We start from the raw sequence: 24384 nt of genomic DNA, 5'->3' as shown, positions 1-24384 counted from the left end.
TGTTTTCGTTAGAGAGAAGAAGGTTAAGAGGAGACTTAATAGAGGCATACAAAATGATCAGAGGTGGACAGTGAGAGCCTTCTCCCGCGGATGGAAATGGCTAGCACGAGGGGACATAGCCTTAAACTGAGGGGTAATAGATATAGGACAGAGGTCAGAGGTAGGTTCTTTACGCAAAGAGTGGTGAGGCCGTGGAATGCCCTACCTGCAATAGTAGTGAACTCGCCAACATTGAGGGCATTTAAAAGTTTATTGGATAAGCATATGGATGATAATGGCATAGTGTAGGTTAGAGGGCTTTTGTTTTTTGACTTCCCATGTCGGTGCAACATCGTGGGCCGAAGGGCCTGTACTGCGCTGTATCGTTCTATGTTTCTATGTAACTGTAAAGGGCATTGGTGAGTCCACAACTGGAGTATTGTGTACAGTATTGGTCTCCTTACTTAAGGAAATATGTAAGCAGTTCAGAGAGGGTTTACTGGACTAATACCAGGAATGGATGGGTTGACTTATGAGGAAAGAATGAAGAGGTTAGGATTGTATGTCCTAGAGTTCAAAAGAGTTAGAGGGAACTGGATCAAAACCTGTAAGATGATGAGGGGTGGGATGTGGAGTGGAATTGTCAGAGAATCTATAACTATGGGTGACTGTTTAAAAATAAGAAGTGGCTGATTTAAGACTTTTTATCTCTGAGGGTTGTGAGTCCTGGAACACTCTTCCTTAAAAGGCAGTGGAAGTAGAGACTTTGAATATTTTTAAAGCAGAGCTGGATAGATTCTTGAGTAACAAGGGGGTGAGAGGTTATAAGGGATAGACAGGAATAGGGGTGTGAAGTTAGCCATGATCCTATTGAATGATGGAATAGGCTAAGGGGCCAAGTGGCCTCCTCCTGCTCCTAATTGGTATGTTTGTATGTTTATTCGCCTCATTGGTTTGGGGGATTTGACTGTGCAAATGGACTGCCTCATTTGTCGACGAAATAACAGTCATTATATGTTCACAAGTAATTAATTAAATGTGAAATGCTTTCTCAGAATGTAATAAGAATGATATAAACATGTTCCTTCTTTACAAAATTGGTTCAAACTGATGCTAAAGCTCCATTTCCTCCCTTGTCCTTTCTTCAGGAAGCAGCACAAATCTGGATAAGACAATTACTGATCCGGGGGAAACACGGATATATAACTACATCGATGCACATTTATGTGGACTGTTAGTTTTCCATTTTATGCTGCATGTTTAAAAATAGCGAGTTATTGTTCCTGAATGCCACCTGGACTCCAATATTACATTATTGACTCTCTGCCATTTCTATTTTCTTTATTGCACATAAATGAATATTTTATTAATGATAGTTGGAAGTGCTGCTAAAGTATACTGATGAAGATTTAATAGCAATTATCACTGTTGACTGGTGTTCCAAAGATGTCTGCAACCATGGTCTGACTTACGAGCAGTTTTAAAGAATAAACCACAGGAACATGGAAATATTAAAAAAAGAACATTTATCTGTTAATGAATTTGGAATTATAGAATCGTAGAATCTTATTGCGCAAAAAGACCATTCAGCTTTTTGAGTCCAATTTATTCCACAACTCAGCTTTTTCCCCATAATCCAGAAAATTGGTCCTCTTCCAAGTACTGGTCCAGTTGACTTTTAGATGTTCCTATGGAATCTGATTTCAGTGGTGAACCTAACCCCCCCCCCACTATGTTTTGTTATGGGGAGTCTGGCGATAAGTTACTGCAGAATTTGCAGCCTGTGACCTGATTTTGGAGTCACATTATTGTCCAGCGAATTTCTGGCCAATGGTAGCCCAATGGATGTTGATGTTGAGGATTTTGCGATGGGGTTGATCATTGCCTGGTACTGTGTGGTCCAACTGGTATTTGTCAGTTGTCAGTCCAAGCCTGAATCTTGTCCAATTCTTGCTGTACACAAACAGGCTGCTTCAGTCTCTGTGGAGTTGCGAATGGTGCTGAACATTGTACGATTATCAGTGAAAATCTTCACTTCTGACTTTATGATGGACATTGATGAAGCAGCTGTAGATATTGGGCCTGAGGAACTCCTGTAGCCCTGGACTGAGATGATTGATCTCTAACATCCACAACCATCTTTCTTTGTGGTAGGTATGACTCAACCAGTGGAGAGTCTTTTCCGACTCCAGTTTTGCTAGGGCTCCTTAATGCCATACTTCGTCAAATATTGCCTTGATGTCATGGGAAGTCACTTATACCTCACCTCTTTTGACCATGTTTGAACCAATGCTGTAATGAGGTCAGAAGCTGAGTGGCCCTGGTGGAACCCAAACTGTGCATCAGTGAGCGGGTTATTGCTAAGTAAGTACTGCTTGATAGTACTGTTGATGACCCCTCCTGTAACTTTATTGATGATTGACAAACCGATGGGGCGTTAATTGGCCAGGTTGGATCTGTCCTGCTTTTTGTGTGCAGGACAATTCTCTACTTTGGTGGATAAATGCTAGTGGTAGTTGTACTGGAACAGCTTTGCTATTCAGTGCTATCCTCAATTGTTTCATGATATAATGTGGAGTGAATTGAATTGACGGATGACCGCCTGTGAACCAGGGAACCTCAGGAGGAGTCCGAGATGGATGACCCACTCAGGACTTGGCTTCAGCCTTGTCCTTTGCAGTGATGAGCTGGGCTTCCCCATCATTGAGGATGCAGATATTTGAGTCCACCATCATTCATGGTGTGTGGGAGTGAGAGACTGACATTTTGTGTGTGGGAGTGAGTGAACATGAAGGGGGTGAGTGGGAGAGACTGAGTTTTTGGGATGGCGGGAGTCTGCTTTATGCCCAGTGTTACTCACTCTCACCATCAGGCACCAACACATTCACTGACCCTCTCAACAATCGTATTGTTATGACTTCGCTCAACAATAGTTTCTTTCCTTGAAACGCCAGATTTTTGAAGTTCAATTTATTGTTGTGCCAAATCTTTCTCTTTCGGAATTGGCTCATCAGTCCCGAGTGACATAAATATGGAAATATGCTGCAACCCAACCCAGTGAAAAGGTTGGAGGAGCCCCGAGGGCTGTTCTCAATAATGGAAGGCCTGCAGCAGTCCAGCTGTGACTCGCTGAGTACGCGTGTTGCAAGCACAAATATGCAGTCGATTGGATTATTTTGAGTCCGGACAAATACGCTTTGAGATGTTTTCTTCCATACAACCCAAACCCTCGCTTCTCAACTGAAAGCGGCGGCTGTTGAATAAAGTTTTGTGGTGGCATTAACCCGGAACTGCTCGGCCGAACATGAACAAGGTTGCCTCCAGCAGAAAGGAAGCAACGTGTTTTGCTGGGGACTGCAGTGCTGTGAGCAGCTCTGTCCTCTGGGCGAGTCGGCGGTGACCAGACCCTGCACGCAGCCGCGACATGATGTGTGTGTCAGTCCCCAGCAAACTGCGCTTCACAGGGCTGCACGCTTCAGATTGGAAACAAGGGCTCCACGCGTGAAATTTGCCCGCGGCCAGATGCTGCTGTCTTTCCGACATTTGGCTGGTCGCTGCTTGCTCAGTTGTTTTCTGTGCACTCGAGGAAGAAAGCTGATCTCCACCGCCAAGTGCGACTGGGAGAGATGCAATAAAATCCAGCTGATGATGGGAACCGAGCCTGCCCGCAAACGTGTTTGTACCACGACTGATGCTGTTGAGAATCACAGAAGTCAGGAAGTTACCAGGATTTCAGTGGAGGGAAATATCGGTAGGGCTTCGTAAATCTAAAAAAATAATAAAATTACAGGGAAAAAAGTGAGCGTGGCGTGCATTAATATAAATATTTCATAGCCGTTTGAAGGGAAGAATGCAAACAGGAACTTTGGTTGAAAAATAACGTGAGAAAACCTATTTTCCACTAATTGTAAACTGATTTTAAAATATTACTGTGGTAAACATCACTGGTAACACATTGCATGTGTTACGGTACTGCTACTGTATTACAGGTACCACAGTAAATCCCAGCCTGCTGGCTCCTCCCAGCAGGCGACGTATAAACGTGTATGCTCTCCTACGCTGCTCCCATTCTGGTTCCAACTGCAGGCGGCACATCTTGTGCAATAAAGCCTCGATTGTTTCACCATGCTCGTCTCGTGGTAATTGATGGTACATCAATTACAATCACTCGGGATTGTTACTGAATTTCTTCTCTACCCTGCCAAGTACGCTGTTTCGTGTCCATGTCTTACCGTGACATACTGCACTTTTTAACAATCCCATTTTTCCCAAGGCCATGTTGTAGAAAAAGTGTGATTTACGTAGTTCCTTACAGCCACTTAGTGTTCCCGGCTTTAACAAACAAACTTTAATCATGACATCCCTCTTCCAGATTAACAACAGTACTTTTAGTTGATCAATTTAAAACTATTATGCCGATTGTGTAATTCTCTGGGTGAAAACTTTAAATGCACAATGTCCAGCCAAGGAAGAATGAGCAGGGTTATGGGGAATGGTGCTGGGCGAGTTGCTCATTCGGAGACCATTGCAGACGCGATGGGCCAAAGGGTCTCCTGCCCTATATCAATTCTGTGTTATCCTTTTTAAAGATCTATCCTGTATATTGACGTGACTGTCTGTTAAAGTTGAGCAGTTTTCTCTCTGGTTTCCATTGAAGTCCTGTTGTTTAAATTCCTTCTATCTCCTGAAACTCTGTCTAACCATTTTCCTACCTATGTAATTGGTTCCAAAATGAACCGTGACTTCCACCTGCAAAATATTCTGCACTCTTCAGTGTTGTTTCCCTTACGCCAGGGGGAACGATCAGGATATACGACTCATGTCGGCGGTTACGGAAACAACTCCATGGGCTGGATCCTCCGATTTGAAGATTAATGCTGACGGCAGCGTGGGAACAATAGTGTTTTACGCCTGACAAAGCAGCCCCAAAGCTACACCGATCCTCCGTCTGGGGGGGCGCCTGCAGGCACGCAGTGAAAAGCCCCCGGCTCTAGCTCCGGATACGGACGGAGAATTGTTGGGTCCATGGCAATTCCCCACTTTGACCAGGCTCGCCACCCACACCAGTGCCCCCCCGCCCCAGTCAAAGGCCTCCCCCCACAGAACGGCTCCCACCTGACTGTGGTTGCGCTGGACTTAGTCCGCAGCTGCCACGCCGGGTTCATTAAAGTAAAAAAGTGCAAGTGTTCCATGCCGTCAGAAACTTGGCCCATCAGGGGCTGAGCATCAGAGGAGGGCTTCAGATGACGTCCTGGTGACTGCAATTGAAAATCTGAATTGCTTTTAATTCATTTAACTTTAATTGCAGTTACACTGTGCTTGTGTTTGAGTCTGCTTGATGCTAAATCTCCGTTACACCAACAAAGGCAAATATTTATTGTATAATGACACTGTTGAATTGAAAGGTGGTACATCATTTTTGTAACTTCACAGCTGCTGTTAGCATTTCTAGGTTGGGCAGTCAATATATCAGCACATTCAGCCCAGCAGATAGACCAGCTTAAACTCCTGTTTCTAAAGTTGGTTGCTGCATTTTATGGAAAGGTTACTTACATGGTGTCTGTAAAAGTAATTAACCAAGTCATTTTGGCTAACGTGAATACAGAAAATGTTGGAAATACTCAGCAGGTCTAGCAGCATCTGGGGAGAGAAAAGAGTTAATGGGTGCGATTTACGCCGCATTACACTCTTACTCGAGCGTAACGTGGCCGCTAGATCCTGGGAGTGGCCTCCCACGGGCTCCCCGACGGCCTTCACGCCTCGCGGAATCTACCCGCGATGCATTGGAATCATGCCCAAGAGAGGTGCGACCAAATAGTGCGCACCTCAGTAGGCTTTAAACCTACTTGGGCGTGCTTACCCGTGATCTACCGGCCTCCCCAGTGAGGCAACAGCCAGCAGCTGTTCAGTTTTGAAACACACAAACGTGGACGAGGCGGAATGGGTGGTCAAGGAGAGTGCAGGGTGGCCCGCTGACCCTCACCCTGGTACATGGACACCTTGGCACTGCTCAGCTGGCACCTTGACTCTGTCATGGTGCCCTGGTGACACTGCCAAGGTATTTGGGTGGCACTGTCAAGCTGACAGGAGCACTGCCTTGGTGCTATTGTGGCATTGCAAGGGTGTCTGGGTGCCAAGGTGGCACTGCCACGGGTCAGGGCCCAAGGGGGGGGGCATGCCCATGAAAGGAAGGTGAAGCAGGGGTTCGTTGGGTGGGGGGGGGGGGGGGGGGGTGGGGGGGGTGCAGGGCAGGTACGTAAGTGCCTCAGGGAGGTTGGGGGCAGGTGTGACTGGAGGGCGGTGAGTGACACGAGATCTTGGAGGATCCTGGCATGAAGAGGGGGATCCCCCAGGGAGTAACCTCACTCAGGGTGTGAGGTAGTGCCCATGTGTGTGTGTGGGGGGGAAGGGGGGGGGGTGACATTGCCCATGGGTGATGGGTGTAGGGGACGCACAAGCTCACTTGGAGATCAGGGCAGCCTTTAAAAAATAGCAGCCCGATCTGAGTTCAGCACCCCAGTGCTGAAAAATTCCGAGCGGGGAGCTAAACCTCTGAGAAGCTCACCAGGGCTTAAAACGTGACCAAGTGTTGTGTGATAGTGGTGGAAAACCCATCGGCAGAGCTGACAGGAAAAACTCGCCACAGATGAAGTTAGAAATTTTTCCATGAAATTCCGCCAATGTTTCAGGACTGTGATCTTTGATTTTGGCTGACTGCTTGTCAACATGGCCAGGAAGAACTGGTAGAATTGTCTAGAATGTTTTCCAAAATGCAGACCAAAGCTCTTAAACATTTCTTTTTGACGACACTTTCTATACTTCCACAAGACGAACAATGTTTTCTGCTTTGATTTAGCTGTAGGTAAATCAACGTTTGCTGAGCTACTGGAGCAGATGGCGAGTAGCCAGTGGGAAATTATTCCCGAGCCCATAGCCAAATGGTGCAACATTCCAGCATCCAGCTGCAAAGAGGTAGGTATCAGATTGTGACAACATGATCAAAAACAACCAAATGACACATAGAATCATAGAATTTACAGTGCAGAAGGAGGCTATTCGGCCCTTCGAGTCTGCACCGGCTCTTAGAAAGAGCACCCTACCCAAGGTCCACACCTCCACCCTATCCCCATAACCCAGTAACCCCACCCAACACTAAGGGCAATTTTGGACACGATGGGCAATTTAGCATGGCCAATCCACCTGACCCGCACACCTTTGGACTGTGGGAGGAAACCGGAGCACCCGGAGGGAACCCACACAGACACGGGGAAAATGTGCAGACTCCGCACAGTGAGCCAAGCTGGGAATCGAACCTGGGACCTTGGAGCTGTGAAGCAATTGTGCTATCCACAATGCTACCGTGATATGACACTGGTACATGAAGCTGGTATGTCTTGGATCAGTGCAGCATTTACAGTCAGGCCTGGATTAACTGATCCATTGAGTCCTAAATCTGGTGATCAGAAGATTATTTTTCACAACCAGATTACCAAGAGAAATCCAAAATCTTTCACTTGAAATCCAAATTGAGTCGAGCCATTTAAAGTCCCACCATTCTCTGATTGTAAAACCATAATAGTTGCCTGTTGAATTTGACGTTACTTTTCACTCAGATGTCTCCCTCCTCTGGTGTGCATTTTTCCTACCCATGCATTTCGTAATAAGCCTTGTGGAATCAGAAAAATATTTTCTTCTTGCAACTCATGCATTTTATCTCAGTCCCAGCTATAAATCGGAATTTTGGCTAGATTTCCTCCTGCAGCGATGCAAGTCAGTCCCCTCGATGTAACTTGTTGGCAGAATCAAAGCATTGGAAAACAAAATGCTTTGGAAGATGAACAGAAAAGTATTTAAGAAAAGAAATGTCTTCGCAGTTAAACACTAAAGGGTAAAAATCGTCTTCTGGTTGCTCATATGAATGTGAAGGTTGACCACATGAACTAGTTTAATACTCACATTACATGTATGTCCATATTTGCACCGGAGTAATACATACAAGTTGTCTGAAAATTTAAACACAGATGAGGCTGAAATTGAAATATCTAGAGGATTTCTGCAAATATTCCACCTGGGATGAGAGTGGCTGCCCTTGACATCAATGCAGTATTTGAGTGAGTGTGGCATCAAGAGCCCTAGCTAAATTGGAGTCAATGGGAATTGGGGGGAAACTCTCCCCAAGTTGCAGTCACAACTAGCACAAAAGAAGATGGTTGTGCTTGTTGGAGGTCAGTCACCCCTGCTCCAAGACATCATTGCAGTAGTTCCTCAGAGTAGCTCACCATCACCTTTTGCCAGAGAAGACCGAGATGGATCGTCCGTTCGGCACTTCTGGCTGAAGATTGTTGCGAAAGCCTTATCCTTGTCTTTTCCAAGTATGACTTCAAACATTGGAGGGGTTTCATCCCAATTCATGTTGCCTCCAGTATTGTGTGTGCTACAAGATGCACTGCAGGAACTCACCAAGGCTCCTTTGGCAGCACCTTCCAAGCTCCTGACTGCTACTATCTAGAAGGACAAAGGTAGCAGATAACTGGGAACACCAACATCTACCTGTAAGTTCCCCTCCAACTCACTCAACATCCTGACTTGGAAGTATATTACCATTCTTTCATTGTCACTGGGTCAAAATCCTGGAACTCCCTCTCTAACAGCATTGTGGATGTACCTATACCTCCGGAACTGCAGGGGTTCAAGAAGGCAGCTCAGCACCACCATCTCAAGGGCAACTAGGGATGGATAATGAATGTTGGCCGAGCCAGCGATGTCCACATCTCATTAAAAACATTTTTTAAACTAGCTTGCTTCTTGGCACAGCTCACATAATCTCTGCTGACTCTCAAGTATGGAACTGAGGGAGTATGGCACTGTTAGAAGCACAATCTCTCCAGTGAGTTATACTGAGATCTATCTGCCTTGTAAGACCTAAAATATCCCAAGGCACCATTTTGAAGAAGAGCAGTGGAGTTCTTATGGCCTTGTAAATGTGTCAAACGGTTATGTGGTCATTTGATTGTGTGACCTTGTGTGAAAATTGACTGCAACATTGACAACAGTCGTCCACTTAGCAGCTCGACAGTGTTATAGGATGTCCTCCATGTCGGAGGGGCAGGTTTTTCACTTTACAGTAGAAAAACAAGTTGAAAGGAAATTATTGCCTACAATAAACACATAAAATATGGCAAGTCAGTCAGCATCTGCAAGAGAAAAATGGGTTGACATTTGAGGTGAAATCACCTTCAGTCTCGTCCTGAGACACTGACCTTTCTCGTTCTGCTGCTGACTCAACAGCTATGAATTTGCAGGATTTTTTGTTGTATTTTGTTCTTCGTGTTCATAGTTTTTCATAACAATTGTTTGTTATTCCCTAGGATCTGTCGTCCACACAGCAGAATGTTGGTAACCTACTTCAGATGCTTTATCAGGACCCCCACCGATGGTCTTACACCTTTCAATCATACTCCTGCATGAGCCGAATCAAGGCCCATTTGGCACCAGTATCCCCAAAACTACAAAATGCAGAAGAACCAGTACAGATATTTGAAAGATCAGTCTATAGTGATAGGTAACAACATAGCTGCAGCATTGATTCTTAACACCATCTTTTTTTTTTGTATTCAGCATTGAGTGGGACTTGCAAAACTTCAATCGCATTACCATCATTGAAACTCTCACCACCAACAACCTGGAGGGTTACCATTGATCAGAAACATAGCTGAACTGGCATATAAATTGTGTGGATACAAGACTTGGTTAGAGGCTGGGGTAAAAAAATCTGTGGCGAAGAGCTCACATGTTGCCTCCCCAAGCCTGTCCATCATTCACAATGCGCAAGTCAGGAATGTGATGGAATACTCACCACTTTTCTGAGTTACGAACCCCGGGGCAATTCCAGCCCCATGTGACTATTGAATTAACCAATAATTCTCAGAAAAATACCATAAGTCTTTGGCCTTGGCTGCCCAATAATTATAATCACCAAGTTTTTAAATTTAAACACAATTGCTTTTTTATTAATGACAAGAACTATAATGAAATACAACTGGTTAACTATCAGCAAATTTCCCCACTTTAACTGTATATGTATGTACGTGTGTGTGTGTATATCAAAAGGCAGATCAACAGAGAGGAAGAGAGGATTGAATAATAGTAAGTAAAAGGAAAAAAAGATTCTTTGTTCCAGATGGTTGTCTTCAGCACACAGTTCTTCAAACCAGGATTTAAGGTTCAGATTTCTGCTTTCCAATCTGTAATGGTTTTCATAAGAACTAGGAGCAGGAGTAGGCCACCTGGCCCCTCTAGCCTGCTCCGCCATTCAATGAGATCATGGCTGATCTTTGTGGACTCAGCTCCACTCTCCGGCCCGTACACCATATCCCCGAATCCCTTTATTCTTTAGAAAGGTATCTATCTTTTTCTTTAAAACGTTTAAAGAAGGAGCCTCAACTGCTTCACTGGGCAAGGAATTCCAGAGATTCACAACCCTTTGGGTGAAGAAGTTCCTCCTAAACTCGGTCCTAAATCTACTTCCCCTTATTTTGAGGCAATGCCCCCCGGTTCTGCTTTCCCCGACCAGAGGAAACAATCTGCCGCATCTATCCTATCTATTCCCTTCATAATTTTATATGTTTCAATAAGATCCCCCCGCATCCTTCTAAACTCCAATGAGTACAGTCCCAGTATACTCAACCTCTCGTCATAATCTAATCCCCTCAACTCTGAGATCAACCTAGTGAATCTCCTCTGCACTCCCTCCAGTGCCAATATGTCCTTTCTCAAGTAAGGAGACCAAAACTGAACACAATACTCCAGATGTGGCCTCACCAACACCTTATACAATTGCAGCATAACCTCCCTAGTCTTGAACTCCATCCCTCGAGCAATGAAAGACAAAATTTGATTAGCCTTCTTAATCACTTGTTGCACCTGCACACCAACTTTTTGCGACTCGTGCACCAGCACACCCAGGTCCCTCTGCACAGCAGCATGTTTTAACGTCTTACCGTTCATTGTAGATTCAGTCAGGTCTGTAGAGTCTCAGAAATACAGCAACTCACAGCCTTTCTGGGGAGAGAAAGTGAAGAGAGCAGATCCTTCCCCTGAGTGTCCAGGATTCAAACCCTGCTTTCCCAGGTCTCTGGGAATTATCTCATTCTGGCAGGGTCCAATCAAAACCTATTACCAAACAGAATACGGCTGTTTGGCCAATTCATTGGCCACCAGCCAATTGAATGGAGTCCCACCCCATCTCTCAGGTGCTGATGAGTTCTGTTGTCCAAAGCTAGCAGATGTTGTAACTTTTTGAATTCCTCATTCTCTTTGCTGCTTGACTTACAGATACATATTCATTAATCATCCATGAATCAAAATATAACCGCAAAAATTAAAAAAGGGGAAATAAGGAAATCATTGGAAGGAACCTTACATAGCCTGGATGAATGCAACTCCAGCAGCACCCAAGCTCGACACAATCCAGGACAAATTAGCCTGCTTGATCAACACCCCATCCACCACCTTAAACATTATTTTCTCTTTCATCCTGATTCAATTGTCCTCAGTCCTTATTTGAAACTTACCCTTCCCAGATTATAAAATCTTTCATGTTCTTATTACCCCACTTTTGGGTCAAATACAATTGAATAATCTAGCCCTATTTCTTTATCAATTTTTCCAAGTTGTAAATTATTTTTACTCCCCTTTGAAATTTAACAGTTAAACACAACAAATATTCTTCATCTCGTCATGAAAATGTCTACCCATGGCTGAGTTACTTTCCAAAAATTCAATTTGGCCATATTGGCATCAAGTTCATGCTTTTCAAATGCCCTTGATGTCCTAAACTTTAATTAAATTAGTTTTACACACACACACACACACACACATTCATATGCTTGATTCACGGAAAAATGCAATAACCCCAAAAATATTTAAAATAATATGTCTTTCTTCACACTAGTAACTTTAACGTTGTCACACATTGAACCAGCTAACATTGACGGGATTGGAGCTGAATCGTTACAAATTGTATTTCTCAGTAGCCCAGTGAATAAAGTCACTGATCAATGGAGACATCTTCCCGTACCAGCCTCCCCGAATAGGCGCCGGAATGTAGCGACTAGGGGCTTTTCACAGTAACTTCATTTGAAGCCTACTTGTGACAATAAGCGATTTTCATTTCAGGTTGCAAGCTGCGGTTCAGGTTCACACTCATGGATTCAATTCCTGTGATCTGTTTACATTAGCATTTGGCCAAAAACTGGCTATAAATTTGCAAAAGCTCGATACGAGAACTAAAAATTTGAGTTGTTTGAGGATCAGGAAACATGAATTGTTATATTTGTGGCTATCTATGCAGGTATATATTTGCTTCCAATCTATATGAATTGGGTTGCTTGAATGAGACTGAATGGACGATCTACCAGGACTGGCACACGTACCTTCTGAATCAATTTGGCAGCCGAATAGCATTGGAAGGAATCATCTACCTTCAAGCAGCTCCTGAGGTATGGCATGTGTTGAAATGTAACAATAGATTAAGATCTTACACGAACACAGGAGAAGGTATGTCTAACTATCTAATGTGACCAGTGGCATTTCCCACATTTTTCTAAAGGAAATTTGATGGAGGCAAATCTAATTGACAAATTACATTTTAAAGTGAAAAATGTCATCTTCGGTGAAGCTTTGATCCTCAGAACTTTAAAATGTTGGCTTTCAGATCAAAATAGGGCAGGTGTTACTCTGGCTCTGTTTTATTAAAGTGTGATCACACAGCTTTTGCCTTTCAATTCTAGCCAAATGTATCCTCTCAAGAACATTGCGTCTTTCCAACACAATGGTATCTTCCTGAATTAGTACTGCTACTCGCCATGCTTATTTCCTTCCCTTCCCTTTCTTTTATGAACACTTTGTATGCTCAAATATTAGAAACATAGTAAAAATAGGAGCAGGAGGAGGCCATTCAGCCCTTCCCCCATATCCTTTGAACCCCTTCACCCTAAGTATTATTAGCCTCCCCTTTGTACATGGCACATACAGGAAACACTTCAGAGCACTGTGAACTGAAGGTCTCCAAATAAAAGGAAAAAGATGCAAACAAGATTTACTAGATTACCACCAGAAATGAAAGGTTTCACCGATTTAAACAAGACTGAATACATTTGGTTTTTTTTCTCGAAATGAGAACGCTGAGGGATTACCTCATAGAGTTAATTAAAATTAGGAAGGTGTTTGATGGGGTCAACATAGCGAAAAATGTTGCTCCTTGTGGAGTGGGAATTTAAAACTTGGTTTCATACCAATCACGAATAAATTCAAAACTAATTGAATTTGAAACTAGGAGAAGCACCTTATCAGAGACTGGTTTGGTTGTGGAACTGCTACCAAACGGGTGGCACGGCAGCACAGTGGTTAGCACTGTTGCATTACAGCTCCAGAGTCCCAGGTTCGATTCCCAGTGGTAGTGCAGTGGGTAGCACAGTTGCTACACAGCTCCAGGGTCCCAGGTTCGATTCCTGACTTGGGTCACTGTCCGTGTGGAGACTGCATGTTCTCCCTTTGACCCCAGTTTCCTCTCACAGTCCAAAGACGTGCAGGTTAGGTAATTTGGACATTCTGAATTCTCCCTCAGTGTACCCGAACAGGCGCCGGAATGTGGCGACGGGGTTTTCACAGTAACTTCATTGCCGTGTTAATGTGAGCCTACTTGTGACAATAAAGATTATTATTATTAAATGACGTACTTCAGGCAACTAGGCGAGGTGTGTTTCAGGAAAACCTACATCAGTTCAAGGGAGAAAGCAATTGAAGTTTATGCTGATAGGATTAGGTGAAATAGGGTGGAAGGAGACTGGAGTGGAGCATATTCCCCAAATTTCAATGCTGTTAATTCTTTATACTTCTAAGTAAGGAAAACGTTTAAGAATATGTCTAAGAAAGAGATTAATGCCTGACAAGCTTCCTTGTTCCTTTGAGATATGACAAATGAAGTGAACTGGAGAATTTATTGCACCAAATGTTATTTGAACTTTCTGAATACTTTGGGTAGGGGCGGCAAGTGGCACAGTGGTTAGCACTGCAGCCTACGACGCTGAGGACCCGGACCTTTACAACCCAAAGATGTGCAGGTTAGGTGGATTGGCCACACTAAATTGCTCCTTAATTGGAAAAACATAATTGGGTCCTCTAAATGTTTTTTCTAATTTTTTTAAAAGAATACTTTGAGTCAATAAAAGTAGACACTGCTGGAAACACTTGAGGTTTCCAGACAAAGTTCTATTTAACTTTAATTCAGCAGAAAGCCTTGAGAATCCAGTGCAATGTACAGCACTGGATACACAAGTTGGCTAAAAAATAAAGAAGCGTTTTGGGAAATGTTTTCTCGCAGTGGACCAAGCTGTTGAGTGATGTTTTTCTTTTTGTTTTCATTCAGAGTGCCCAATTATTTTTTTCCAATTAAGTGGCAATATATGAAAACCTTTAATAAAAATTATTTAAAAAATAAAATTTTAAAAATGAGAATGCAAAAAAATATTTTCTGAAATAATTGCTTTACTTATGCAGATGACTTGCAATAAAGCTTATGACTGACCAATGCAAAGTGTTGCTAATTGGACAGAGCATAAAATTAGTAGAATCAGCAAAAGATTCCTATTGCATTTTCTTTCATTTAGAACAGAGACTTTTGCAAAGACTTTAGTGCAGTTTTGTCCTTCGATCTGATGACACTTTTCACCAAAGGGAATCGTCACTGTATCTAAAATGTAATCCGTGACGGGGTAAAATGTATTTGAAGTGTTATTTTTCTCTGAAAGGTTTTGTGGAAATTGTTGATTATTTTTCCACAGAAATGTTTAGAAAGATTACGACAAAGGGGGAGAGATGAAGAAAAAGAAATTCAATTGGGCTACATGAAACAGCTGCATTCACGACATGAAAACTGGCTTGTGAAACACAGCACCGAGTAAGTGATATTTTTGTTTCTAATTCTTCAGCTCTTCTATTTAATCTCATGATATATTTGGTATTCCAGTGTTAACTGCGCTAAATGAGATGCGCCTCTGCTTTTTCCTTCACCTCATTCAATATTTTCTTTTTTTAAATCTTTTTCTCCCATGCTGCTTGTAAAACACCATTCCACAGCTGACTCTGCGAAAATGTGACTTAATGCCCAGACCACTGTAAAGGTCAAATCGCAGAATGATACAGTACACATGGAGGCTAGCCAATTATCCCTGTGCCATCCCTTTGTAGAGTCCCACTCCTCTGCTGTTTCCACATGGTCCTGTAATTTTTTTTCCTTCAAGTAGTTAGGTACTCCTCTTTGGAGTATTGTGATTGAAGCTGTGATTGCCACCCTTTCAGAGTGCATTCCAGATTGTAATAAAACGTTTTGTCATGTTGCCTGTGTGTTTTGCTTTTTTGCCAATATGTGTCCTCTGGTTATTGACCATTCTGAGACTGGAAACATTTGTTCCTTATTTACTCCATTTGTGATTTTGAAAGCCTGAATTAAATCCCTTCGTGTTTTATGCTTCAAGGAGTACAAATCTTCTGCATTCCCTCCAAAGACCAGACATTCTTTCTGAAGGGTGGTGCCCAAAAGTGAATGTGATGGTCAGCTGGGTCCTATCTGCTAAGTTTATCCTAAGTTCATAAGAAATGGGTGCAGGAGTAGATCGTTCAGCCCCCTCAAGCCTGATTATTTCATGAGATCATGGCTGCTTTGGTTTCAATTCCACTTGCCTGCCTGCTCCCCATAAATCTCGATTCCCTTGTGGATCAAAACCTGCCTATCTCGGTCTTGAATATATTCAGTGATCCAGCTTCCACTGTTCTCTGAGGAAGAGAATTCCAAAGATGAGCGACGATCTGAGAGAGGAAATTCCTCCTCCTCCTTAATTAGGAGACCCCCATTCTAGGTTCTCTCAGCATTAACCTTAACCCTAACCTCTCAAGCTCCCTCAGCATCTTATCTGATTCAATAAGATGACCACTCATTCTTCTGAACTCCAATGAACTCCTCATAAGGTAGCCTCATGATTCCAGGAATCAGCCCAGTGAACCTTCTCTGAAATATTTCCAACACAAATATATTCTTCCTGAAGTAAGGAGTAAAAACTGTACACAATCAAAAAGGAATGTAATCTCGTAGACACTGCATGGGTAAATCAAAAAATTAAAGTCCAATTGTAGGAACAATAAGAATGTTCCTCAATTTCTTCCAAACAGTATCCTTTTTCATTCTGTTCTATTTATTTTAAATTCTTCATATAAATGCAACTTCATAGCCAAATCTTCTTTTCCTCAAGTATAATTTTTGAGTATCCAATTCATTTTTTCCAATTAAGGGGCAATTTAGCATGGCCTCTCCACCTACCCTGCACATCTTTGGATTGTGGGGGCGAAACCCACGCAAACACGGGGAGAATGTGCCAACTCCACACGGACAGTGACCCAGAGCCGGGATCGAGCCTGGGACCTCGGCGCCGTGAGGCAGCAATGCTAACCACTGCGCCACCACTCCCTCAAAGATAATTGATGCACAGATGACCCCCGCACATCTCCCCCCCCGCCCCCCCAGCTGAAAAGTCGAGACAAGCTGTCCTCCATTTGGTCGGGTCACTCTGCAGTGATTTAGCATCCACCAGACCGTTATATTGGCCTGCAGCGCCACCAGGAATAGTAGCTACTTCAGGGACTGCAACGAGTCCGCAACAATGATTGTCAAAGAAGCCAAATGAGAAGGTAAGTGGGGGGTCTTCTGCCCAGTATCTGAGAATCAGGAACAAGATTTTTTGGTCTGTTTTATGCAGCATAAGAGCAATACGACGAGTTAAGGCAAGAAGATATGAAATAACACTGAGAGAAAATGTAGGTTTTTTTTGGATGAGTCTTCAACTACTTTTTCCTCATTTTCAACAGACTGCACTTTGAACATCTGAAGAACATCCCAGTGTTGATATTGGATGTCAATGAAGATTTTGAAGATGATAAATCAAGACAAGAAGAACTTTTCAAACAAGTACAGTGTCGTTCTTTCACCTTATCGTTTTTTGCTCATTTTTCCCTTTTTAAAAATTCATTCATAGGATGGGAGTGTCACTGGCAAAGACAGCATTCATTGCCCATTCCCTTAATTGCACTTGTGACGGTGGTGGTGAACCATCTTGTTGAACCACTGCAGTCCATGTCATGAAGGGACTGCCACAGTCCTGGAAGGAACGATGAAGGAATTGTGATACATTTCTAATTCACGATGCTGCCAGGATATCTGCAGATGATGGTGTTTCCATGCGTCTGCTGCCCTTGTCCTTCTCGCAGGTAGAGGTTACAGTTTTTGGAGGCGTTTTTTGAAAATTCTTTCACATAATGTGAGCTGAGCAACTTGGCTAGGATAGTATTCATTGCCCATCCCTAATTTCCCTTGAGAAGGTGGGGTTGAGCTGCCTTCTTGGTGGTGGTACACCCACAGTGCTGTTATGGAGCGTGTTCCTGCTCTTTAAGAAGCCTAAACCAGTTGCTAAACCTTGTACCTAATACACACTGCAGTCACTATCTGCTGCTGGATGGGTGCATTGGTGCCAGTCAAGTAGCTTGCTTTGTTCTGATGGTATTGAGCTTTTTGGGTATTTTTGGAATGGCACTGTTCCAGGCAAACTCTCCTGACCTGTGCTTTACAGATGCTAGTCTAACTTTGTGGAGTCAGAAGGTGAGTCACAGCACAGAATTGCCAACCTCTGACCTGCTGTTGAAGTCAGAATAACCTATTCTGTGCTTTGCCACAGTGATTGGGAAAAGGCAAGTGAATCATCGTTTAAGGAGGATGCCTACCTCGTCAAATATTATTCCTCCAGAGGCAGCATGGTGGTGCAGTGGGTTAGCACTGCTGTCTCACGGCACTGAGGTCCCAGGTTCAATACCGGCACTGGGTCACTGTCCGTGTGGAGTTTGCACATTCTCCCGTGTCTGCGTGGATCTCACCCCACAACTCAAAGATGTGCAGGGTAGGTGGATTGGCCACGCTAAATTGCCCCTTAATTGGAAAAGAAATATTGGGTACACTAAAATCTTTTTCACTGGGAACACGTCGGATCCTGGTGCCTTCTCCACCTGCATGGAGCTGATGCTGTCCATGACCTCTCACAGTTCTAGTGGTGCTCCAGCCCCCTCCTCCTATCATCCCCAATGACTGGCATGTCCAGTCCATCAAGGAACTGGTTCATCCCCGAGTACACATCGGGGGCTCGGAGGTGTACAGCCCCCGATAGAAGGTCTCGAATGCTTTGTTGATCTTTTTGGTCGGCTACCAGTCTGCCTTTGCTATCCTTTACCTACGCTATCTCCCCCATGGCTTCCTGATTTCTCAGTTGGTGAGCCGTGTTCGTAGAAGGTCCCCCCATGTCTGGCGGAGTTGGTGCACTGCCTTCCTGACGGATAGCAGGTTAAAGTCCAATTGTAGCTTTCTTCCCCTCCACCAGAAGCTCTACAGTCGGGCCCTTGGAGTATCTTCTGTCTACCTCCAGAATGGAGTTGATCAGTTGTTGCCTAGCAACCCTCTCTTCCCTGTCTCTGCATGCCTTGTAGGCGATAATCCCTCTCTGATCACAGCCTTCAGCACCTCCCAGATTGTGGAGGGCGAGACCACCCCCATTCCGGTTGTTAGTAATATACACATCTATGGCATGTAATCTTTCTGGCAGAAGACCTTGTCAGCCAGGAAGGCCGTGTTCAACCTCCATGGGTGGCATCGGGCATGGCTTGGCTCCAACCTCACATCCATGTACTGTGGAGCATGGTCGGAGATTCCAATTACTGAGTATTCTGCTCTTGCTATTCCTGGAAGCACCAATTTCCCCACCACAAAGAAGTCGTTGCAGTTGTAGACCTTGTGTATTTGCGAAAAAAATGAGTTTTGTGGTTTGACCTGTCCATCAGTGGGTCCTGTACACAGTTAAAGTCAAACCTTCTCCTCCCACCATGATCAGTCAGTGCATATCTATGTTGGGGATTTCGCCATGGTCTTTTTTATAAATTCCATTTCGTCCCAGGTGGGAGCATACACATTACACCAGGACGACTGGTGCCCCATCCAGGACACAGCTGGCCATGGTGTACTGTCCCCCTGGGTCTGTAACATGCTTTGTCGCAGTAAACACTCTTATTTATCCCTCTATCTCTCGTCCCATAACATGAATGGCATGTGTATCCCACCCATCCCTTCCTTACCTGCAGTCAGTCCTTCTCCCTCAGGTGTGTCTCTTGGTTGAAGACTATGTCTGCTTTCATACTTTTCATGTGGGCAAAGATTCTGGATCTTTTCACTGGGCCATTAAGTCCCCTGACTTTCTAGGTGACTATTCTAATGGGGATACTTTGTTTCTCCCCACCCCCAACCCCTGCGGGATCATGAGCCCATATAGTCCAGATTTCCCTTTGTTAGGGGGCCATCCAAAATGGCCATGGTCACCATACTCACTATGAGACTGGGCTCATACGGTTAGGGTTTACCTTTGTCCAGGGACACCCAACATGGCCACCAACTGTGTGTACACCATGTGGGTAAACTCCTGCACTCCGGGGTCTCCCTTTGTTCAGGGACCCGCCAAGTAACTGCTTGCGGTGTCATCTTGTTCCACGTTTCCAGGAGTGACCTGTTGAAGCCAGTCTAGAGTCACCCACCCCCCACCCCATGATGTTTGTTCCCCCTGCGGATTTGTTTTTCCCCTCCTTCTGCTACCCTCCCGCCACCCCACATCCTCATTCTCCCCTGCCAGGCACTCTCTCCCTGGTGGGGTCTACGCTGCGGCCCCCCTAGCTCATACCTCCTGCACTCGCTTTCCCGCTAGTGGTGGCCCCCCTCCTGGGTCGGTCTGACTCCTCTTATGTCCGCTATGTTGCTTTTTCCTCTGTCTCCTCCTTACCCTCACCTGCGCTCGCTGCACTCGCCTATTATCTTGTCTTTTGAAGGAGAGCCAGTTTCTGTGAACTGGTTCCCCTGTTCATCGCATACAGTCCCGCCTCCTCTGTGTTCCCCACATTGTTGTCTCCCTTGTTGTTTATCCGGTCTATTTTTTTGGACGAACTTGTTTGCATCTGCAGGTACAGCGAAATTATGTAGTCTGTTCTGTACCCAGAGCCTGGCTGGGTACAACTTCCCAAATTTGATATTGTTCTTGTACAAGACCGACTTTACCCTGTGAAATTCTGCCCGGTGATTTGCCAGGTCTTCCCCAATGTCCTGATAAGACTCTAATCGTGTGTCTCTCCCAGCTGCAAGCCTTCATTTGTCTGGCCCAGCAAAGGATCCTTTCCCGGTCCTGGTTTCTGTGCAACTCGTCATTGACCGCATTCAGTTACTCCCCTGCCTTGGGTTTCGGCCGGAACGACCTGTGACCCTGTTGATCGCCGGTGGCTTGAGGAAGCCGCCTCTCCTCACTAGGTTGCCCAGCATCTGGGTCACATAGTCGGTCAGGTCCCTGCCCTCGATTCCTTCTGACAGGCCCATTAACCTAATATTTAGGCCGGTTTCCTGATCCTCCACATTCCCTTTCAGATTCCCCTGAGTTGCCATCAACCTCTTTATTCCGGCTTCCAGGGTGATGATTCGGTTGCTCTGGTCCGTCGAGGCTTTCACCAGTCCCTTTTTGTGTTCTCCTCGGCCTCCAATCTCTTTTCCATTTTGCCTAGGACCACCTGCATGGTGGCCAGCACTTCCGTCACTGCCACCTTGACTGCTGCCTTTATTTCTGCCTCAATGTCTTTCTTCATGGTCTTTCAGTTCACTAGTAAGAAACTTCTTCCAACCATCCGCTGGAGGGGGTGGGGGAGATAATTTTTCAGGTCGCTGGTCTCCCTCGTGGGTCCGCTAAACCACTTGCTCACCGCTCCTGTCCCTTGCCGCAGGTTTTGGTCTCGGCCTCTGGAACTGCTGCTTCCTGGCATCTTTGTTCTTCGCATTGTTGAGGGTATGGGGATGTTTTTGTCTGTTTTTTATGGGCTAATTTTGGCTAAAAGTGCCTATTTTCTTGTCTTTCGGAGGAGAGGCACCTGATGTGCGACTGCTCAGCATATCCCCATCACCGGAAGTGTTAGAGAGAGACGAAACCAAAGAGAATACTGCATGGGTTTCTGCAACTGCATGTCATCTGCTCACATTGTGCTGCCTGTGGCGATGAAAATAACAAACATAACCATTTTTTGGCATGGATGTTTCAAGCAGAAACAGCCAGGGTCAGCCAGAGGCCAGTTTGAGATTACAGTCAACTGGTTGCCAATGTGAAGCTGGAGCATCAGTATAACTTGTACAGGAACACTGAGCGAAATTCTCCATCCCACCCCGCCACATTTCGGCCCCGGATGCTCCGTTACACCGGCCGGTCAATGGGGTTTCCCATTGTGGGGCAGCCCCACGCCGTCGGGAAACCCCCGGGCGCCGGCAAAACGGAGACTCCCGCCGGTGGAGAATGACGCCCATTGCCTTTCATAGGTTGACACCCACATTGATTTGGGAGCTTCTGAAGTCAACTTACCCAACAAGAATATCTTCTAATTCCTGAATATGCAGATTGCGTGTGACAACATGTCAATATGAGATGTGGTGAAAGTTGTCATGTTGCACGCATTCTTCAAAATTTGGCTGTGCTCTGCTCTTGTAGGAAAATAATCAAATCACTGGATGGCTTGTGGGGCACAAAGCGTACATCAAGCTCCCATGGTCTGTAATGCCACTGAGTTCCCACCAGTAACAGAAGAGCATTACAAGACATAGAGTGGTAATTCGGGTAATCAATGTCAATAGTTGTCCAGAATATGGGTGCCTGCAACAAGCAGCTTATTGGTCCAATGTAATTTCAGGATCATGTTCATTAAATGGATTTTTTGCATGTACTGAAATGTTTTCTTTTCTTTTCTGCTTCCCTCGCAGGTGAAGAACTTTGTGAATAATCTGAAGTTGGAAAAATGAAAAACCTCTGTTCATTGTTTTGAGCTAATTTTTAGAATATTTTGTTGCATAGGAAATGTAGAGAAGTCTTGGTTACTGAGATGTTGTTCCTGGTTATAGTACGTTGAAGAAACAGAATAAGAGCAGAAGTAGGCCATTCAGCCCTTTGAGTCTGCTCTGCCATTCAATAAGGTCATGGTTGATCTTTGTTTGGAGTTCTCCATTCCCATCTTCCCCCAGTAAACTTGGATTTGTGTTAGGCAGGGGAATCAATCTACTTCTGCCTTAAAAATATTCAATGACTCCACCTCCACTGCCGACCGAGGCAGTGTTCGAAATCGCACAGCCCTCAGAAAAAACATTTATCTTAATTTCTGTCCTAAAAGGGTGAACCCTAATCCTCGTTCTGGATTTGCCCACAAGAGGCAACATCTTTTCCATGGATTTCTTGTTCAGGATCTTATGTACTTCAGTCAAGTCATCCCTCACTTCTGAACTCCAGTGGAAACAAGCCCAGCCTGTCCAATCTATCCTCATATGACAACCCGCTTACTCCAGGTAGCAACCTGGTAAACCACCTCTGAACAACCTCCAACGCATTTACATCTTTCCTTACATAAGGAGACCAAAACTGCACAAGCCAGTTCCATCTCTTCTTTCAGATAGACTGAAATACCTGACTTTGGGTGGATTGACAGAAATTAGCTCTTGACAAATTACAAAGAGTGATGGATTTTTCACAGAAATGTTTCATCAATATTTTCATGACTGCAAAAAATCAATTGAAAACGATGATTCATTCCGTTATTTTTCATGGAATTGTTTGTATTTTTATCAATTTATTTCATCCAATTTAATTTTTCACATATGAACCATCATGTGGGGTACAGAATGAAGACTGTTTAATTTGTATTGTTTAGCATTCCTTTGCTCATGATTGTTTAGTTGAGAACTGAGAACTGCCATAGTTATAATTTATTCAGCAAAGGTGCACGGTGGATCAGCTAGAAATAGCATTGTGAGTATATATTTTTTTCATGTTTTCTATTAGTTTAACAGCTTATTTATTAGCTTTAATTCAGTGTAAGTTTATGTCTGAGCTTTCTCGTTGGTTCAGTATTTTTGGTATTTCTGATCATTTCATTGTTAACCTGGAGTATTAACAGGATATAAAATGTTTCAGCCCTGGTGTCCATTACCACAAGTGGAATTTGTATTGTCATTTCTCTTAGTTTATTTATATTTCTTCCATAATTCCTGACAGCGAGAACCTGCCACTTGTTTCCGAGGCCACCTATTGCTCTCCTTACCACTTGCTCCTTTTATTTTCCAATTCTTTGACCTGCCTCACACGTTACTGCCATTCACACCCATTCTGCCTGATACCCATCTTCCTGCTCATTCCTAAACTTAAACACCCATCATCATCTATGAGCTACTCCATGAGAGATGCATTAACATCTCACTGTTTTTCCCTGAGGATGATTCGTTGGCCCTCCATTGTAGACGATGAATATCCCTATTGCAAGGAAAAGAATAGCATACGTTGCATATTGTTTCTCTGACGGCTCGTTAAATAATCGTGTGGACCAGAAGCTATGCAGCAATAAAGACTTTATACTGAATTAAATTTAATTATACACACACACACACAAATGTCATGATCAGCAGTCTCGCTGAAAAGAGAATGGATGATAGCTTTGGAAGTTAGAAAATTGCCTCCAAGCGTAAAAGAAACCACCTTCACAACTGACAATGACTCCATGATTATCCCACTGTGGAGATTCACAATTGTATCAGTGATTAGTTGTAGGGATAAAACTGAAAAGAAGGAATGCAAAGCACATATTATGGACGAGAATATCAAATCACTTTGAAGACTGCAGTATTAATTATTTTATTTCAATAGTCAACAACGTTACACACCTCAAATTATAAAACAGGTTATGGAATTATCTTCATAGAATTGGGCAGATTGGGATTGGGATGGAAACATGGGCTGATGTATAGTGCTGCTTCTAGTTTTTTGGACAGGATTTTGATGCTGATATGGGGGCATGAAAGGAGGTGAGCAGGAGCAGATTTTCCCGAAGTTGGCAGGCATGCTGGTTCCTCGGCACAATCCTAACTCCTGAGCATTTGGCTGCTCGTGGCAGTTTGATAAATCAATTAAAAGGCCAATTAAGACCATGGGGCAGAGGTTGACTGGAATTTATTAGGTGCTTGGCAGAGTAATGGCTCAGTTCTCAAGGATCAATTTGAGAGCCCCCCACAGCCGTGATGCCAATGCGGACATGGCTGCTGCCGCAAGCTGCCCTGTCAGGGTTTACCATAATGATGCCCTGGCATCTTCTTTACTTTTACAGAAAGTGCTGAGAGGTGGCCCCAAAGGTGGTCTACAAAGCAGACTAACTCCTGTTCTGGACAAGCTCTTATAGGCCCTCTATCTTTGAGAGCCTTCTCAC

General features: G+C 44.2%; 1 protein-coding gene and 1 long non-coding RNA gene across 4 annotated transcripts in view; one reads left to right on the top strand and one right to left on the bottom strand.

The window, feature by feature from the left end:
* Window positions 1–1488: 1488 nt before the first annotated feature.
* Window positions 1489–24384, bottom strand: part of LOC140396941 (uncharacterized) — a 392184-nt gene continuing 369288 nt past the window's right edge. The window contains exons 4-5 of the long non-coding RNA XR_011936653.1: window positions 8265–8484; window positions 1489–3746 (exon numbers count right to left, since the gene is read on the bottom strand). This is a non-coding gene — a long non-coding RNA (uncharacterized lncRNA). The remainder of the gene's footprint in view (window positions 3747–8264; window positions 8485–24384) is intronic.
* Window positions 3502–23109, top strand: LOC140396940 (deoxycytidine kinase 2-like). Of its 3 annotated transcripts, XM_072485887.1 has the most exons (7): window positions 3502–3730; window positions 6836–6951; window positions 9348–9541; window positions 12332–12479; window positions 14823–14938; window positions 16900–16999; window positions 21902–23109. In XM_072485887.1, the coding sequence occupies exons 1-7, from the start codon at window positions 3502–3504 to the stop codon at window positions 21938–21940; spliced, it is 942 nt and encodes a 313-aa protein (XP_072341988.1). In that variant the 3' UTR covers window positions 21941–23109. The 3 variants fall into 3 exon arrangements, with proteins under 3 accessions (XP_072341988.1, XP_072341989.1, XP_072341990.1); XM_072485888.1 differs by lacking the exon at window positions 16900–16999; XM_072485889.1 differs by lacking the exon at window positions 6836–6951 and having other exon boundaries at window positions 3579–3730.

Source organism: Scyliorhinus torazame, chromosome 20, assembly GCF_047496885.1.
Source record: "Scyliorhinus torazame isolate Kashiwa2021f chromosome 20, sScyTor2.1, whole genome shotgun sequence".
Taxonomy (NCBI): Eukaryota; Metazoa; Chordata; class Chondrichthyes; order Carcharhiniformes; family Scyliorhinidae; genus Scyliorhinus; species Scyliorhinus torazame.
This window is presented reverse-complemented; position numbering and strand designations above follow the sequence as displayed.

Excerpts from the sequence above, each read along its gene's own strand:
- LOC140396940 (XM_072485887.1), top strand. The coding sequence starts at position 3,502 with ATGCTGCTGTCTTTCCGACATTTGGCTGGTCGCTGCTTGCTCAGTTGT. Across the intron at positions 3,731-6,835 it reads TTCAGTGGAGGGAAATATCG|CTGTAGGTAAATCAACGTTT; the intron begins GTAGGGCTTCGT and ends GCTTTGATTTAG. Across the intron at positions 14,939-16,899 it reads CTTGTGAAACACAGCACCGA|ACTGCACTTTGAACATCTGA; the intron begins GTAAGTGATATT and ends CATTTTCAACAG.